At 39.7% G+C, this 19,566-nt stretch overlaps 1 protein-coding gene across 1 annotated transcript in view; it reads right to left on the reverse strand.

The window, feature by feature from the left end:
• Positions 1-2,597: 2,597 nt before the first annotated feature.
• TMEM131 (transmembrane protein 131) overlaps positions 2,598-19,566 on the reverse strand; it is a 69,178-nt gene continuing 52,209 nt past the window's right edge. The window contains exons 26-41 of the mRNA XM_081196912.1: positions 18,826-18,977; positions 17,633-17,775; positions 17,241-17,427; positions 15,734-15,919; positions 14,617-14,775; positions 13,154-13,746; positions 11,198-11,373; positions 9,586-9,710; positions 8,990-9,114; positions 8,656-8,814; positions 7,099-7,258; positions 6,112-6,233; positions 5,926-6,022; positions 5,250-5,347; positions 3,663-3,826; positions 2,598-3,528 (exon numbers count right to left, since the gene is read on the reverse strand). Coding sequence (XP_081053038.1) covers positions 3,232-3,528; positions 3,663-3,826; positions 5,250-5,347; positions 5,926-6,022; positions 6,112-6,233; positions 7,099-7,258; positions 8,656-8,814; positions 8,990-9,114; positions 9,586-9,710; positions 11,198-11,373; positions 13,154-13,746; positions 14,617-14,775; positions 15,734-15,919; positions 17,241-17,427; positions 17,633-17,775; positions 18,826-18,977 — 2,943 coding nt within the window. The 3' untranslated portion in view covers positions 2,598-3,231. The remainder of the gene's footprint in view (positions 3,529-3,662; positions 3,827-5,249; positions 5,348-5,925; positions 6,023-6,111; positions 6,234-7,098; positions 7,259-8,655; positions 8,815-8,989; positions 9,115-9,585; positions 9,711-11,197; positions 11,374-13,153; positions 13,747-14,616; positions 14,776-15,733; positions 15,920-17,240; positions 17,428-17,632; positions 17,776-18,825; positions 18,978-19,566) is intronic.

Consider the following 19,566-nt stretch of genomic DNA (forward strand, 5'->3'; position numbering starts at 1 on the left):
ACCCAAGGTACCACTGTATACCCAGAAAACATGTAACATTATAACAAATGAAAACAATATTCCCGCCCCCGTTAGAAGACTATAGATTGTTTAATTAGCCAAAGGCCTGGGAGAAGAGGAATGTTTTTGCCTGGCGCCTAAAGATATGTAACAAAGGTGCCAGGCAAGCCTCCTTGGGAATTACAGGTAACAAAAAGAGAGAAAGAAAACCAAAACAAATTGTCATGCTTTACCATCAGAACCACAACACGCCAGGTAATCTTTCTAACTGTGTAAACTTGACTTGCAGCAACCTGGACTAAGCAAGAAGCGTGACAAAATGCCTCCTTGGACCAAGCTGCTAAATGAAATAATTGAGATAAATTCAGAAACATATCGCACATTTATGTGTGCTTTACTTGCCATTCCCAGCTGCAGTCTTGTCTTGAGCCCCAAGTTGCTTTTCTCATACTTTTACCATCAGCTGCATACATGTCTCAAGAGCACAGCGTAACTGTAGGAACAACCTTAGAATTATTGTGCTTCCAAAGAGTTGATGCCAGCATGCCAAGTAATGGCCTTTCTGCAGCCTGACAAATTGCTTGCTTGTAACTAAGTGCCTCTGTCACTGGAATCCACTTTGGAGTCTGCATTTGGCTGCACCGCCTTCTTCCAGGCATAAAGGCACTGTCATCATACTTGCTAATGCACTAATACTAAACTTATTAACACCTGCTGTTTTACTGCTGGCTGTATTAACACACCACCAGTTCTAAAATGTCTAACTGAGATGACTAAGTGCAGACACATACAGAAAGCAGGAAGGAGCAGCCCCTGCTTCTAGTGAGACAAGATGCATTGCATGCATATGGAGTCATGTTTTGCTAATGCAATTCCACAAGCAGAACAGCAGAATGAAAAATTGGTGGTTGTGTTCATTACTTGATGTCTGCTATAAATGTACATGCTCTATACTGCAATGAACTAATGTTGCCATAGTGAGTACAGTTAATTCTCAGGCAGCAATTGGCTGAGTTCAAAGGGATGAGACAGGCAGGTGGAGAGGTAAAAGAGCAGACCAAGAAACACAGAAGATTCTAGGAAAAGGACATGACCCAGAAGAATGGCATGAAGAGAAAGTCAGGAGGAGAAGGTATAACAATGAGCAGAAATGAGATGTGCAGAAGCAAGGGAGACTTAGATCTGCACATTGATCTGCTATCAGCCAAAATGAAGGCCTCTGGTTTGCTTATAAAACTACACTTTGCTTAGTAAATATTATCCTTACATTCTTCAAGGCAGAAAAACTAGATAGCCCTAACCTTTAAAACCAGTGTTTAAAGGTTGGATCTCCATGTGTGTGCCATCAATGCAGGTACTTGCACCTGCCCCCTTCATCCTTCCTAAAGAGTAAGTTAATGAAAATTAGATACAATATGGATAATGAAATATTTTGTCCCATACAAGTCATTCTTAATTATCAGGTCTCATATACATTATTCTATATGCCAGATTCATTGTAAATAACTTAAGTTCAATTACAAGGGTTCAACCCTGGAGAATTCCACACGCTTGTATTTGTAGCAAAAAGGTGTTCCAGTTCAGTTTTCAGATTACCTTAAAATGCTTCCAGCTGGGCAAGGCTCCTCGGGAAAATATTAAATTTGTACAGTGGACTCTCCAGATACAAACTTAATTCGTTCCGGGGGTCCTTACGTACCCCGAAAAGTCTGCAACACGAGGCGCTGCTTCTGCGCATGCATGCATGGCGAAACCCAGAAGAATACACTTCCAGGTTTGCCGCAATCGCAACCCAAAAGTTATGTTACCCGAAGGTAATGTAACCCGAGGGTCCACTGTACTCCAAATGGCATAAAGAATGCTCCCAGAAACTTCATGTGTGAAAGTTTATTCTAGAAGATAAACTCTCTTCTCTTCTTCACTTAAATCAGTTCTTTATCCATCTATCGATATCTATACTGTCTTAGTTAGGACAGGATATCCAGAATTTTAACATAATTAAACCTGTGATCTTGCATGTGATTTTGATTGTGCTGTGATAGCTCAGTCAACAGAACATGGGACTCTCAATCTTCATGGTCATGGGTTCGAGCCCATTGGCCAAAAAAATTCCTGCACTGCAGAGGGTTAGACTAGATGACTCTTGTGGTTCCTTACAATTCTACAGTTCTATGATTCTACTCTGTGCAGAATGCATCACTTTGGAAGGACAAAGGATTGGACTGTGTGGTGTGTGTAAAAAGAGGATACATCTACAGTTTCTCTTTGGTGACTCAGCAGCAGACTAGATGTGCTGCAACAGCTGTCACCAAGCCTACTGCCAGCAAACACACTGTAGCTGCCATTTAGTTTGCATGGCATGGCTATTTTTATACAATGTTTTCCTGTGCTGCTGACGTTCACAGGGACTAGAGTTCACCATAGTCCAACTGTTTTTGTAACAAATGTGCTTAAGGTGGACTGTTGTTCCCATGAACAAAACTTCCAAAGCCTGTCCCGAGATGCCACTAATGATTAGCACGTATATTAAAACTTTTCCAGAAAGGCTGTCAAATCTTTGAAATTCAAACATTCCACAGAAGCACATACGGCAGAAATGAAAAAAAGCATTATTTTATTTTTCAAGTACAACTTGAAGTTGTATTGGTAAGAAAAGCACAAGGAATCTTTTTTTTTCATCCACAAGTATTGGCTATGCACATTTCAGTTCAACTTAAAAATGCATTCAGGTTTACAAATGTACAAACAGCACATAAAATGTATAGTTTGAACAGTATGCGCATACATTTGCTCCTAAGGTTTTTACATTCGTAGAGCCTTTAACAAAGCCTTATTTTTTAAAAAAATACTCTGCATTTTTAGCACAAGGTGCTCTTAAAAATTATGTTTGAGAGCATAATACTGGGGGGAAATTAAAAACCAAGCACGGTAGTTAAAAATCACTGCATTTTGGAAATTGCCAAGTGTTTAAAAAACAGAATGGGCAGTTGGTAAAAAAAAAGAAAAAAAGAATATCGTCTTATAGGATTTTTTAACCCACATCCAAACTTTTCCAAGCTGATCAGTAATTTTATACTACCATAATCTCAAGACAGACTTTAAAGTGATGAATGTATGACTAGATTGTAACCATGTTGGGGTCTGAGTAGGAATGGCAGCAAACTGCAAATTATGTTCCAGGCATATTACAGAATTTACCATGATCCAATCTGGACAACAGTCCCTTTGTTCTTAATTTCCGTTTTCAGGTGGGTAATGCACATTAGGCCAAGGATCTGAGCTTCTTCTCCCGATTGCAGGGCTCCAAATTAGCCAAGGGTTATATGCTTGTCCCAAGTCTTCAGGATTGCTAACTATTGGGGCAGCAGCAGCTGGTGGAGGGGTGTTTTCACTCCCAAGATCAATACCTGGCAATGTGTTAGCTGGAGTGTTGAAAGGAAGGCTACTGTTCAAATTACTTGACCAAATGGAACTGCTGAACGGAGTGGTGGTGGTAGACCACAGGCCACTTGGGTTCCCAAGGATAGACTATATTAATAAAAAACAAAATAAGGACAAGAGCTATGACACACAAGTATTCAATACTACCAGGAAAAAGAGAGCACCATATGGAGTAATAGACATACATACGTACATACATACACATATATTCATATACTTACTGAAGTGGTGTGAGTTGGGGATCCTGAACTTGTGGGCCAGGGAGGTATCAGATCTGTAGCTGAGGAGTCCCAGATGGATGAAGGAACATTACTAAGCTCAGTCCAGTTTCGTTGAACATCTGGACTATAAACAGACTGTGACAGCCCAAGCTTGCTGAAAACTTCTAAGTTGAGGGAATGGAGAATAAGACAAAACATCCATGTTACATTCTGTCTTGCAAAACCTATGCACAATATTATTTTTCATAGATGAAATCAACAGCTATACACACACAAACATGGAAGCAGAAGACTGCATATCCTGCCCTAGTCAAGGCTAAGCCAACGTCTGGCTTAGTATGTTCTCTGAATGCAGGCTTATGAGCTCTTCAGACTAAATGCAAGACTAATTGGGAGAGGGCTTAAGGATGATCCCAGCTTTGGAAAACATGCAAAGCCAAACTTTGTGTTGGCTCAGCACAGTGTGGCTGAAGTAAGGCAGCTGCAAATTCATATTGGGGTCCATATATTCGTGCATTCATGCTGAGCCAGCATTTGGCTTGGCCTGATTTGCAAGCCAGAACACAAGTGCTAAACAGCACAACTAAGTGCGAAAGAGCTGCCCATACAGCAATCCAGTTGAATGATCCAGTGTTTGCTCTGACCTTTTATGTGAAGGACTGTCATTACTAGATCATTGTGATGCTGTGCCTTCTCTATTTCTTGCTCTGAGCAACCATATCTGAGGAATAATTCTTCTAATAGGAGAGCTTCCTTTGAAGATTTTTAAACACTAGCTGCCCCAACAAAACTTACTGATTTTATGGTGTTTTGTTTTGTTTTTGCTGTTCTGTGGGACCAGACTCTATAAACTCAAATATACAATTCTTGGGACAAACACTGAACTTTGACAGCTGTTTCAAAAAAGTTATTGTCTCCCTAACCATTTCATAAATCTCCATGCTTTATTTGCTGAGAGGTTTTATTTCCTACAGCAATTTGGAGATTCTATACTGAGGCATAGTTTCCCATTGATCATGATCCCCCTATTTTATCATTGCCCCACCTTTGATCTCTTTGATCATCAGACCTCCGATGCGGGTGGTGAGTAAAACCCTGCTCTTTTCTCCCCTTGGGGAGAGGACACCTACATCTCCCTCCATCATGTTGAACTCTAAAGCAGTCTGATGCGCAGCTAACACACTGGGAAGTTCCTCACCTCACTCTCCACTGTTTGCATGGTAACTGACAGGTAGCTCAATCAATAAAACTGAAATAAATTGGCATGCCACTAGAATCTGGCTTTTATTTATTTATTTATTTATCTATCTATCTATCTCAAACATAAACACACCCACCCACCCCTGGTATATTGAAGTGTGTGATTATTTATGTAATTAAGGGGAAAAAGATCATTTTTCGTTAAAAGAAAAGGTATCTTTAATATTTTATGTCATTCTTTATTTTTCAAGACATAACACTGCCAAAAACATTTCTCAAAGTGAGTGAGCTTCATTACATTAGGAAAGATTGGCCAGTGTAGCCAATTGAGAAATATGGCATATCGTTCTGTTCCTTTTTTTTAAACTACTGTAACATACCACTCACCTCCAGTTAAGTTAAAGGAGTTTCCAAATGCTGAGAAGGAGTTGAGGGGTGTGAAATCTGGGCTGCTAGGATTGCTTATAGGACTCCACAAACCAGAACTAAGGGTAGCAGAGAAGAAGAGGTTTTCATTAATAAGGTCACTTCAGCGTGAAGACCACCAAAACACAGCCAAATATCATATGGACAACAAATAATGATTTTAACACACACTCAATTTTGACAAAAAATGCCAAGGGTGAATTCCCGACACTTATCATTTACAGGTATGTGCCAGTGAGTTTTGTAGCTGAAAGTAGGCCTACAGTCACATCCTTAATTAACTAAGTTAAGTAAAATGTCTTTTTTTTTAAATGCCCACACATCTGAGAAGTGCACACTTGGTCCCCATCTTTCAATATCTTATGAGAAGAGGAAATGTTGGACTTCAGTTTTGTTGTTTTATTGTCAAATTACAAACATGCTATGCTATGCTAAACAGCAAGCATCCAAATTTTAAAACAATTTTTTTAAAAATAAAAAATAACACGGAATGGAAGGGTTTTTTTTGGATAGGCAAATTATGAAGTGAGGATTTTTAATGGACATATTCTTCTAACTGGGGCGCAAGAGGGAAAGCAGCTTTTTACCATATCCACCACTGTTGAGCCTCTGTTTCCAAAGGATTAATTCAAGTTACCTGTCAGAGCCGTCACTGTCAACGGTTGTGTGTGAAACATTCATACAGCCAGATGCCTCGCTCTTCATTGGTGAAGGTTTTGCTAGGCCACTGCCACCTGTAACAATGGAGTTTAAATGAGCATATGAAGATAGCAGAACAATCACACCCTCAAATAGCCATAGCTTTTTAATTCCTGTGTTTTACCTGGGCTCTTGTCATAACCAGCAGCTACAGCAGCAAATGTAGGGTTTCCATTCCTGCCAGGTAGAGAAGCTGTCTTTGCCACCTTATGTTTGGCACCACTGAGCACCTTGCTTTTCGGTTCACTGAAAGAAAACAAGGAGGGGGAGGGATGTGGTGTTCTTTAGAGCTTACCTGAACTGGATTTTGCCATGAAGTTAATATGCATGGGTTTGGATATTTCAAGGCAGTGATCTAACATCACTTGTTGCCTTGTTTGAGATATTAATTAATTAATTATTATTTATTATTATTATTATTAGCTAAATTTGTATACCGCCCTATACCCACAGTCTCAGGGTGGTTACAACATAAAATCACATTATAAAAATACAAAATACATAATAAAATTAAAAACAAAAATAACCCAATAAAGCCTCCCTACCCAACACATTTTTAAAAGGCATTTGATGTCAATCAGCCAAAGGTTCAGTTAAAGAGGAACAAATCTGTGAATTATGGGCTTAGTACCAATCTGGTGATTTGGATACAGCCTAACTAAGGGCTGACACAGATATTGTGTCCTGAAACCTATTTTTCTTTTAGTTTTTGAATAGGAAAACATCCACATTTTTTATTCACCACTTCTGACACTAAGTTCTAGCCAAAACCATCCTGAGATGTGTATGCAGTGAGCTAGGATTGCTTCTACTGCCGAAGAGTGTATGTATCTCTCAGCATATCAAGAGAGTATAATTTCTTGTCTTTGCTCCTGACTGCTGTTCAGACCTAGGTTTGGATCTTGGCCCCCAACAGAAGTTATACAGAAAACTGGACCTTGGGTTCATCCCAATAGATTGTGTCATAAACTAGGAAGGAAAAAAGTTAACAACTCATTTTTGTTGAAAGTTGGAACTCAAAATGGTAATGCAGCTAAATAAATAAAAAAAAGACACAAGTTTCTTGCCTTCAGATGTTGAGCTTGGTTATGCAGTGAGCACCTGAACTTACCTGCAGTTGTTCACAATACTGCTATAAGTGCTTCGGGGCACAAAGGCCAATGATGCAGGGGGTGGAGATGGTGAGGCAGGAGTTGGTGAGGTCTGTCGTTGTTTCAAGAAAGCATCTGCACTAAGGGTTTGTAGGGACAGCTTATAAAGGTTGTCAGTAGCTGGGAACCAGAATAAGAGATATCTTATTTTTATTACTTCATCGTACAAAGTCAGTCTTGAAACAGTTACTTGTGGTTGTATCCAGTGCTGCGCCAGGAGTTCTGCTGGTACAATGGGACTTCCATTTCCTCCCCCTACAAAAACACACACCCTGCTTTGGAGGGGGTCCCCTCCTCTGCTGGAAATGATTTCGAGGGTGTGTGCAGCTGAAGGGGGCAGGAGAGGAGGATGGGGACGTTGCAGCACTGGATAAGCCTCATGAACTTTTAAAATAAATACATAAATAAATCAGTCACAAATTAAATCTCCCACCAGGAGAGCAGATTTTAATAGTGTTAACTTATTCCAACTCTGATAATGTTTCAGGCAACTACAAGTTTCAGTTTGGTGCCCAGTAAGTCAGATATTCTGCACCACCTAAAGTGGCAAAGTTGAGGTTGTCAAGTTCTGCACTTCTAACCTTAAAAAAGGAACTAACTCTAGGGCTGCCATACATGCAGAATTCCCCGGACATAGCTGGGATTCGTCCATCAAAAATGGTGTCTGGGCGGAATTTTCAAAAATTCAGAAGGTTAAAAACTTATCCTTTTTTTGGGGAAAAAAGATCAACAACTTTTGTGTCTGGATGTTCGCTTTTTGAAATATGGCAACCCTAACTCTCACTCATGCACGTTACTAAAAGAGTGCTGAAGTGGGGACAGGAGGAGAAAATGCCTTTGACATACGTACACATTTCCCCACTCCTTGCTTGTAAGAAGAGGTGAATACCCAAACTAGGAGGTTCTGTGATTTGGATACTCTTGGGACCTCCCATTACCCTGGTAAGAGTACAAGCCAAATCCCACTGCCAGTCTCTCTCTGGCCTAACATCTCCCTGAGTTGGGAAGGGAGTAGTAATGCCTAAACAGACTCTTACAGATCACTCAGTATAACTGATCTGCTGTAGATGCTGCAAAGGCAGAGTGGGTAAAAAGCCCCTGTACAGGGAAGGAGCACCCCACAAGGGGCATTTTCTCAGTGGAGAAGCCACCCAAGTAGTATAACATAAAGTACCTGGAAGCAATCCTTTCCCCAATCTCTCTCTTGAGGAGTTTTATTATTATTTAGTGTGTTTATATACCACTTAATAAATCCATTTTGTTACAAATCACAGAACAAAAAGTTTATTATCAGCAATGAGTTCAGGGGACAGCAGTTGGACAGCAGAGGCATCTTATCCAAACAAGCCCTCCGTTATCCCTTTGTGCCAAGAACTCTGTGACAATCATATGCTATTCTGATGTTAAGCACAAAGAACTGCGTTCAAATAGAAAAAGAAATCAAATCCTTTGTTACTGAACTGATTCACTGCCCATAAGCTTATTGCTAATGTTAAATTAATGCCCAGAGTACTTACAGCTGCCTGCCTTGTGAATTGGCACTGAGTCCCACTCTGGTGGTGGTGAATCTTTTTCTCCTTCGGAGCTGCTGGTATTGCCCAGCTCCTGAGCAGAACCACTGGAGAAAAACTTTGCTAGTGAAGATGGCCTATTATCCATCAGCTTCATATTGATACCTGCAAATAAACATTGTTATTGTTATTATTAATAGGAAGAAGAACAAACAAATAATAAACCTGTAGTTTGTAGGGCATATAGCACTTCAGCCTCACAAGTACAGCCAGTGAGGAACAGCTAAAACTAAAGTTTCAGAGGTTAATCTTGATTAATAGCTGAACAGCCAAAGAATACCTTTTGTTTTCTGGAGGTTTCTTGGTTTGAACCCATTTGCGAACATATGCTGAGAAGACAACTTGGATGAAAAGCTTTTGTGCTGCTTATTTTCGAGTGACGAAGGACATGACATCTCAAAGGAACTGTAATAAAAGTATGATCCAAAAAAAGTTAATATTTGTAACAGTTTGACCAACAAAGTAAGCTCTTACATTCATAAAAGTGCACAGAAGAAAAACAGTTTTCTCTAATCTTCTCCAAGCTGACTCCCTTTGTCTTAACTGTTAGGAAAAACAAATGGAGAAGTGTCTCTCCAAATCTATTTGTCTAACTTCTTGCTTACAAAAAAAGCAGGCTTCTTATTGTGCAGAGTTTCCCATAATTACAAGGTTTCCCCTTTCTGTTCAGTTTCTATTATCTATCATTCTTCTTGTGCCCAGGCACTACCGCTTCCTTTTCTTCAGCCACGTTAACAGAGAAGAAATGGTAATTATTGCAGCGTGTGACACATTTCTCTCAGCTGACTGATGCAAAGTTCTGCTGCCAGGAACTTTATTTCCTCATGCCTACTTAGGAAAGCAGTTTGGATGGCATTAACATAGTTCTATGCGTACCTGGATTTCACATCTGTCGGGAGTTCTTTCTTGATAAGCGATAGCTTTTTGCTTTTCTGTTTTACTTGGATTTCATTTTCTTGTTTTTCTGGTATTGGCTGTTTTCCCTTTTGCTTTTCTGGCTCCTACAAACAGCCAACCAAATCCCAATAAAAATATTAAGTAAACAATAATACTTTAAAAGGAGATTTTTTTAAAAAAAAAGGAAGACAACAATTCTAGGAACAATATGCATTACAGCTAAATCTCCCCATTTCTTTCAAAAAACAGCTTTAATAATTATATTTAAAAATGTAAGCAGAGAGCTTTTCCTTTAAGTTACTTAACTGAAGCTACCAGTTCATTTTGCTGTGCTACAAGAAACCTAGAGCACAGTAAATTCTACAAATTACTTAGGGATATCTAAAGGCCAGTTTAGACATGATGCTAAATGCATTATTACCAAGTAGATGTAGCAAGCAGAGTAAGAGGCAATATTCATCAGGACTGCGCCAAGGGAGGCAAGGGGTAAACCTCCCCACATGTTACTGTCCCAATGAATTTTGTGCCCCCCTCACCTACCATTATTATTATGTTTTTAAAAAACCACACATTTGGTATCTCGTCTACTTTTGCTCCCAAATGTTCAATTTTAAAAATCAAATGGTAGATGTGTAATTTCATGAAGTAATTCTACACCAGTCACAGTATCCTTCTAGACTATGTAGGAGGGATGGGCTGGGTACCACGTTGTGCTAGCTCTGGTTTTTTAATGCAGGGCAGGTCCTAGGAGGTTAGGTTGGAGGACAAATGTTCAACTTATTGGGTTGTGCTCCCCTCAAAAACTAGTTTCATGGTTGGAGAAAGCATTTCTGGCCTTGTTCCTAGATTGCCAGAAATGTTTTGACACATTTTCAAGTCTGTGTGCGCCTTTCCTGGAGAAGCAAATATGGCCATTGCCACACAGGCCCTGGTTAAATCCAGATTGAATTACTGAAGTATGCTCTACACAAGGGTGCATTTGAAAAGTGACCAGAAAACTTAGCTGGTACAAAATGCTGCTGTTCTAATTTTGTTTAGTCTCATTGGCTCCCAGTTTGTTTCCAAGCCCAGTCTTAAAGTTTAATTACCATCATTGCTAAATGGTTTGGAGCTAGGTGTTTTGAGGAAGGCCATCCTCTCCCACGTGATTCTGACCGCTCACTGAGGTTTTCTGGGAAGGTCCTGTTCTGTATCCTACTGCCTTCAGAGATGGTAGGGATGCATTACAGGACTTTTTCAACCCAACTGTGTACCTTCCTGCTCAAGGAGGTTTGCTTGGCCTTGAATCAATGCTCAATAAATGCAGCATTGTTTCATTGCGCTTTTGGTTTTACAAATTAGGTGGCTGTGTTTTCTAATATTCTGGAGTTTGATTAGGTACATTGTGGGGTTTTTTTCTGCTTCTGCTTTTGAGTTGTTTCCATTACCAAGTTGTTAACAATTCTTGTGAGCAGCCTTATGGGGGACACTTTGTGGGGAAGAAGTGGAGTTTAAATCTCTTAATGAATAAATATAGTGGCGAGTTTAAAGTATGAAACCTCCAGACCCATCATCTTCTCTCATATGACACCCCTTTCTAAAAAAAGTCTACCTCTTTCAGAAGTGCTTCTGTGTCGGGGTTGGAAGTTTCTGTGGTAGTTGAAGAACTGTCATCATCTGCAAGAGAATCCTTCAGTTCATCTTCTTGTTGCTTTCCCTTTCCTCTTCTCTCCTTTTCTTCCCGCTTCTTCTGGGGTTTAGATTTGCGTTGAAACGGTTTTCCTTTCCCTGGGGTATTAAAGGCAGCTTCCAATTAGCAACAGCTGTGATCTGTGACAGCTGTAGAGAACAACACCCTTTCATCACCGTGATGAACCTGGGACAAAGTCCACTAGGAACATCATACACTAGACCAGTACACTTCAGTGGAGGAAAATTCCTGGCACACCGCACTCCAGGTCAGCTGTACTACTTCATGCAGGATGCAATTCATTTCAGAGCCACTTTCTGATGCTGGTGGTATCAAATTTAAGGAGTCTAAGGGATTTCACACACCTTACTGTGTTTTACAGATACTGGCCACTGATAATATGCCGTTTCCCTTAGCTTTCTGGCTACAATGTGCTAACAAAGGAACTACTGCACAATTGGTATGTTACTGGTAATCCCTATAAAATATAACTATGAAGAAAGCAAAATGCAGAGTATGTACCCCCACCCCAAACTTATACCCCACATTTTCCCTGATGGGCCTGAAGGCAGCTTACAGATAAAAAGAAGAACTAAAAATATAGAAAAAGCAACCATTAAAATACAATTAAACATTGACAAAAATAGAATTAAAGCTATATACATATATAAAATATGTTTAAAACATAATAATTATTTCTGCTTAACACACACCGTCATACATTTTGCACAGGTTCTAGGTTTCAGCATCATATCTATTTCCTTCAGAAATCCTGTATTTTCTATTAGTGTTAGCAAGCAGGCTTTAGTCTTAAAGCATTCAGTACAGAACAGTGGTATTGGATGAGTTGGCTGCTACACAACAATTTCTTACAAGTTTCTACAGGCAGACTTCAACACTGTGTGAGCAACCATCCACTCTTGCAAGGCTGCACCTTCGTCTCCTCCCTTCTGCAGGTCCCCCCAACCCTCCGGAGCAGATTTTGAAGGTCTGGGAGGATGTTGCAGAGAGAGAAAGTGAAGCCTTGCTATGCAACTGGAAGCCTGCAAGGATGGACAGTTCTGGATGGACAGAGTTGGATACAACCCTACAAGTTTATCCATGTATTATTACTTTTTAAAAGTCATTCAAGCACAGGAATACTTCAAAATTCTACAGCATTAGTCTGATAAGTCAAGCACAACTCAGGGTGCTTCTTCAGGGTTTGTTTTTCAAACTTTTCTTCCCATTATCTCTGGGTTACATTACCTAAAAATGGATATTAAGAGTGTAATCCTCAGGAGTCAAAAGTACATGAAAAGCGACACAAAACCACTTACTAGCTTTCTTGAACATTTCTTCCTCCTGTATCACTTCCCACACCCCAGCTGTATGTAGTACAAACAGCACCATGATCCCCTCCACCATATGACCTTGTTCACTCTCTAAAGTCATTGGGTCTGGTCCTTGGAGCCAAAAACACTCCCCACCCCTGTATTAATCTTTTAACAAACAATAGGAGCATTAGCATGAGGAAAGCAAGTTCACCACCACTCTGCATATGAGCACAGCCTAGTAGAAATTCTCTGACACTTCTCGCTTCTTTAAGTTGCTGGAACTCCTATTCAAATAACCACCGCTATTGGGGAACAGGGAAAGTGTGTGGTCATTTCAAAAGCCTTTACTGAATCCTTTTTTAAAAAAGAGAATTATTTCACATAAGAAGTGCACAAAGGACAAGTTTCGATCAGAGAGGTGCATAAATGTCATAGAGGGGGAAACAGATGACAGAGACTCTTGTCTTGCCTCCCTTAGAGTTTTCTCTCACCCAGCACCTACAACTTTATATGTACACACTTTGTAAGATAGAGTTAATTGGGTGAAGCAGGAGTTTATTACCTTTGTTTTTTGCTACTGGAGATGGGGGCTGCTCTGTAAACACATCTGGGGAAGGGGATTCTGGATGATCAAAGTCTTTGTCCATGGTTTCTATAAGAGCAGCAATGTCGGAATCCTCTGAGCTGTGCCTCGTGTTGCTGGCACATTCTGAATGTGAAGGAGTAGGAAGCTGTGACTGCGGCAGGGAGTTTTCAGTCTGCTGCTCTTGTTGGTGAGGCACTGCTGGTGGCTGTGACAAATGTTGCTCTAGTAAGATTGGAGCGTGCTGCTGGTTTGAGTGCAGATTTTGTTTTCCACCCCTGGACTTCCTGCCTGCTGTGTGATTCTGAGTTGCAGAACTGGAGTCCAGGAAGAGGGAACCTGCTCTGTTTGTTGACTGTGCAGAACCTGCCTGCATAGAAGTCCTACTAGCAACATTTGAACTGTTTTTATACTTCATGTTTTCAACTTCGACTGAATTTCTATTGCTGTGCAGGTGTACGGATGAATTGCATTGCTTATTACTTCCTGCGTTGGATCGTGATGAGGAACTTCCTGGTCCATAGATTCCTCTGGAAGAGCTGTGGTTCGAATCTGATCCAAGTCCATTCAAGCTGGAAGCAGATCAAATTTGTTTTTAACTTCTCATAGATATTTAGTAAAATGTAGCTGCACAGTTCCCAACCTATTTAGCAAAGCATAATAGTAGCTCTTAATGTTTCTAGGTGTATAGTGCTAAACTGGGCCTCAAAACTTGATCAAGAGACAAGTAAGTTATTTCTAAAGCAGCATGTTAACATGCCCTGCTATCAAAGAATAGCTCCTTGATACAGAGACCAACAAAACTGATATATAATCCCTGTTTTTGCAAAACAGTAATTTACACATCATTCCACACAGGCATCTTCCTGACTCCCATTTTCTTCCTCCTTTATCACAAGTTCTTCACTCTTTTCTATTTATGTATTTTCTACGTAATTCTTACATTTAGGTAGTATTGCATTGCAGCTTCCATAGAAGTATGCAATTATCCAAGGACTGCTTTGATGCATTGCTTACTGTGTTATACTCAAGTGCACAATAGATGTGCACGATATCAACTGATGATATACTACTGCACAAATGATGGCTTTTGCAAGCAGAACCACATACTAGTGTTACATTAAGTAGTTAAGTTACCACTTAAACTGCTCCTGAATACAAAAACATAAGATGAAATCCCTATATAGTATCAAGATATATCTACCAGTTTCTGAGAATGTTTTAAGATAACAACTATTCACTATTCAAGTATCCATCATGTCTTCTCCAAGCTAATAAAGTCTGAAAGACCATTCTGCATCAGTTGTTTTAAATTCCATAGATATTTTTGCTGCACCTGTGATCTGCTCAAGTTGTGAGGCTAGGAGCCTCGTTTACAAGAGTGACATATACTGGTGAGAAATGCTACTTTGCAAACATCCAATTCATAAGTAAGAGCTTACTTTCCATCAGATGAAATTCCAACGATTCTCCTGAGATCAAATGGCCTTCCCATATCAAAGGGAGGATTGGATGCCTCAAAGGACAAGCGTCGTCTGAATGGCTCCCAAATTCCTTGAGCTTCTAAATAGGCTGTTCCAATTACCAAAAGGAAGAGCACACTGCAACATACAAGTAAGTAAAGCATCAGTGTTTCTGCCATCATAGCATGGAAAAACTGAAGACACAAGGCGAGCCCATCTCTTGTTGGCAAATTAAGAGACACAATATTTTACTCCCACCTACACAAATCGCAACCCCCCACCATGCTGGTACTGAAATGCCAAGCTCCAGTAACATTTACATACTATATAATTAAGACCTCCATAAGCACCTATTATTGGAACAAGCATAGACGCTGATCCTGAAAAAGCAAGACTAAATCTGGTAGGAAAAACAAAGGCAACTTGCGAATTATTAAGCTGAAAGTACTGGCAAGCTGCCCAAGAAGCTGAATTCCTAAGTGAGGGACTCCCAGCAGAGAAAGTGCTGTCGCTCAGCAAGTTATGCCCAAACTTAGGATCTGTTTCTCCCAGGAGTTTCCCAGCTTACTGTGTTTGCTGAAATGGGATATGCGGTAAGAAACTGACTCACACTCGTTTCAACTGCTTTTAGCTCATTTGTAAGAAGTTATTAAAATAATAAGACATCTGTCTGTTCAATCTATCTCTCTAAGATCAACTACTATGCGACTCCATGTTTTGCATATACCAACTCTCAACAGAACTGCTACTGGTATATCATGTGCTGTAACTGTCAACAAATTTCCATGTTCATGGGATTTGGAGAGGTTTTCCCACTAGTTTCCCACTAGTTATTACAATTAAATGCAGATGGTTATGCAACAGGAGCTAATGAGTTTATTCAGATAAAATGTGACTTTTGCTTTCTGCTGTCTGCATATTCTGGTTGTAAGCCCCACTGCAACACTGTTGACAACCAACATATATTGTTTAGGTAAGATTTCTTACATATGCATATTCAAAGCAAAATATTATGGCATTTTCTTAACATATTTGATTTATTAACATAGAAATACATGTATATTATAAAAAACTATTAAAAAAATATGTATAGTACCTCATTATTCCTGAGACTAATACGTACAGTGCCAGCTCCCAATTGGGCCTGGGCAGAGCTTCTGCACAAGTTGCTAACATATGATAGGGAAGGGATGCATTTAATATGAACATAAACTCAGAACCTCCTGTTGTGGTTAGTTTCAGTTCACGAATGACTCTGGAAGTTGTGAAATCTGGTGTAAACCTGTTGAGAGTAAAGGATTGTTAATGTTTATCTAGATTATATATATACACTTGATAGCAAATCCACACGTTCCAGTTACATTAGAGTCAATCTAGGATTCAACATCCCCATCTATAGCAGATCAAATAAGCATCTAATAATAGTTACTTTTTGAATTTAGATTAAAGTCATGATGCAAAGATCTTGAAAGGAGAAGTGGGGACTCACATTTTTGCACTTAAACATCCCCCATTCCTAACAAAAACGGTTTGATCTAGGCCCAGACCCACTGATTTCAATGGGGTTGTTTAATTATGACTAAATCTAGATTCAAACTCTCTGCAGATTTTAATGCTGCAATTTAATTCTTATAATTTAATAAGTTCTGCACATGCCAATATTAACTGTGCACACAGAGTGCATCTTTATGGGGGTAAGTAGAAATAAAAATCATTTATGGAGATAAATGAAAATAGAAATGTGGTGCTTAGGAATATGATAGAATTATCTCTTATTTGTTAGCACTTGGCTGACAGAGAAAATCAGAGAGCGCCGGGAGAAAATGACCTGAATCGTCAGGCAGGAGAGAAAAAAACTGAAGGGGACTGTGCTCGCCTCCCAGAGTTCTTTGCTCTCCTGTCTCCGTCACGCAATGAGAGTCCTAACCCCAACCCATTCGGCTCTTCAGTAACTGTATCAAATATGATGGTGCGGTTAGTATTTCATGACAAATAAAGAAAATGTAATGGCCATTAACATAAAGGAAAAGGCTATTATCTTTGAGACTGATGGGTAGGCTCATGCAACTTCTGCTATACACCACTTGACACATACTTCATCTGACTCTAATATAAACTTTTGTTCAAGCATAATTGTTGCTAGGAGAGGGCAGGGAGGGGCCAGAGGAAGTAGGCTCCATGGGTTGTCTCTGCCCCGTGGGCTGCTGGTTCCCTATCCCTCAGGCAGAGCCACTGTGTGCATTATTAAACCAAGATACACATGAGTGTATCTTATATCCACATGTAGCTCTTTTGCTCTTCCCTTCACACAAGTGGGGAGACAAGTAAGTGCATGAAATTCATTCGTATCTTAGCTTGTTGAGAGATATTTGTACATAGCACTGTTACAGCTTACATAAATTTATCTAAACTGAAGGGGTAAACGGCTTGACGGGTTTCATTTACGTAGAAGAAATCTGTGTAAAGAAGGTGTTCAGTGTGCTCCAGGAACCTCTGGCAAACTATATAAAAAGAGCATTTTCTATATACAATGCTAGGTACTCCAACCACCCGCTGCCCCATAAACTGAAAATGGTGCCAGTCTTCAACATAAGTTAACTTACAATACGACAATCTCTTTAGAGGCATTGGAACTTAGTGCAAATTCTTTACAGTTAACTACTTTAAATCCATATCCTTCACATGAATATCCACTGATTTCTATGGATTTTATATTAACTTGAAGCTGCCCCGTATTCTCCACCTTGAACGTTCTTTTCAATGTGAAGTTTGGTTCCTTTAATTTCGTTTCTGAAATAAAGAGGAAAATGCAGTTAAAATTAGACTACTATTTAACAAGAAAATGGTGTCAGCATATGGCTCAACTGGTTTCACAAAGCTACTTCAGTTACTTTCACTTCTTTCATTCTTGCTTTTAAAATACGAGATTGTCTAGTTTCTTTCTCACACACTCTTGCATGGGATTTGATGTTTGGCTTCACCACAGAAGACTTACTTTCAGTGCAGTCTTTTAATAATGCTTCCGTGATTTTAAAGCGTAAAGAACTGCCCGGCCCAGGTGGCTTGCCTGCAATCCTCATGCTCTCTGTTGTTCCTTGTCCTTTAACCATTATAGCTTCTATTACAGTCAAATTATTTCTGTAGGGGAGAAAAGCCAAAGAAAGCATTATGAAATTATTAAGAACTCTACTGTTTCTAGCTATATTGGGGTTATTTGATGAAAAGCCAGTAACGAGTTTTATAAAACCAATAAAACAAACTAATACATAGACATTGTCTTTCCCTACTCCACAAATTGATTCTAACTTACTGGTTTTGAAATAAAGCTACTGCTATGGATAAAAGCTATAATGCTAATTTTCTCAAGTTATTAATAAATAATATCATGCATTAACTAAGGAGATGGAGGCCAGGAGCCACTGCATGGCATTTCCCCCCATTAAGTTCCCTGAACAGTAGCAGCAGTGTAACACGTTCCTGGCAATTTATGTGTGTGATGCTGCTTTGGGGTCTGCTTTTCAAAGGAATCTGTCCTACTGGGTTCCACAAGTCATTGGGCACATCTGAAGTAGCACTTTGTGTGCTATCCTAAATGCTGCTGAACATCTTTTGCCATTTGAACCTTGCTAATTTTTGTGCAAGCCTCGTTTATTTCATGCAGTTGGTGGTTCCTACACAATTGCCTCAGTGCATGGTCAGCTTGCAGGATTGAGATAAAACATTAAATGAACTAATGAACTTCTAAAAGGAGTGGACACATTCATCCATTCCCATTTGTGTCATCACAGTGGCTTAAAAAGAAGCTGTGACCATGCAAGTTAGTGGGGCCATGTGGTCAGTCAAAATGTGGGTGTGCCTATCCATACACTCCTAGGTGTCCCAAGCTGTTATCCTGCTTCTGGCTCAACATGATCATGGGGATGATTTTGCAGCTGAGCAAGCATGAGCAAAGTCTATGGTGAAGCATCAGCATCTCATAGAGACAGCCAGGTTGTATGAGCTGACCCTTAAGACTTATGTATGTTAAATTACATTGCATTCAGTTGTATAGAACTTCTCACATATAACCAAACTGCCACTATAGTTCATCTTGAAAGCAATCAATGTGTCCCGCAGATGGCTGGAAAAATGTAGCTCTAAATTTGAACATCCCTGTTAGTTAAAGCAATTCCGAAGATCTACATATACCTGATAATGATTAGCGATGAAACTGTTTTATTAAGAACTGGAGTAAACTTCACTTTGACAGATTTTCTTTCCCCAGGCTTTAAAATTATGTTTAAAACCGACTGCCGAGACAAGCCCTCCGTAAATCCTGTGACGCTTTGCAACGCATGACCCTTGAAAGAGGAAGACAAATAAAATTAAAAGGTTAGAAAGTTTGCATACTTTTAATCAGTGCCTAGCTTGTAGCTCTGTAAAACGCTGCATATTTTTAAACTCTCATTTTAAATATATGAAAAGCAAATATATGAACCTAATTCTTATCTATATAGCACAACCTGTGTACCTGACAGCTTTATAGACTAACCAACAAAAGGCAGGTACCTATTACTAAAAGGAGCTTTCAAATCTAAATTTAAATAGGGAGGGAAGGGCTAAGGGAACAATCTAACAGAGAAATCGTAGCAGACTGAGAAGGCACTTAAGTGTCTGGATCACTTGATTGTGATAAGCAGAGAGAAAGGCAAGGGTAACAAGAGGATTTGCTACTGTAGCCAACTATAAAAGCAAAGGTCATTTCAGGAATATAAAGAGACTGAACCCCTAACCAACAGCTACAGGCTGCAATCCAATGCACAGGAACCACTGGGATAAAGTGTAAACCGAGGTTGTTCACATGCAGTCAGGTGTTCAGTAAAAGCACTAGCAAAGCTATGGCTTTGTTTCAACCTAACATCCAATTATGGTTTGGCACTACAAGAACTA

This window comes from Podarcis bocagei (assembly GCF_964188305.1).
Source record: "Podarcis bocagei genome assembly, chromosome: 6".
Taxonomy (NCBI): Eukaryota; Metazoa; Chordata; class Lepidosauria; order Squamata; family Lacertidae; genus Podarcis; species Podarcis bocagei.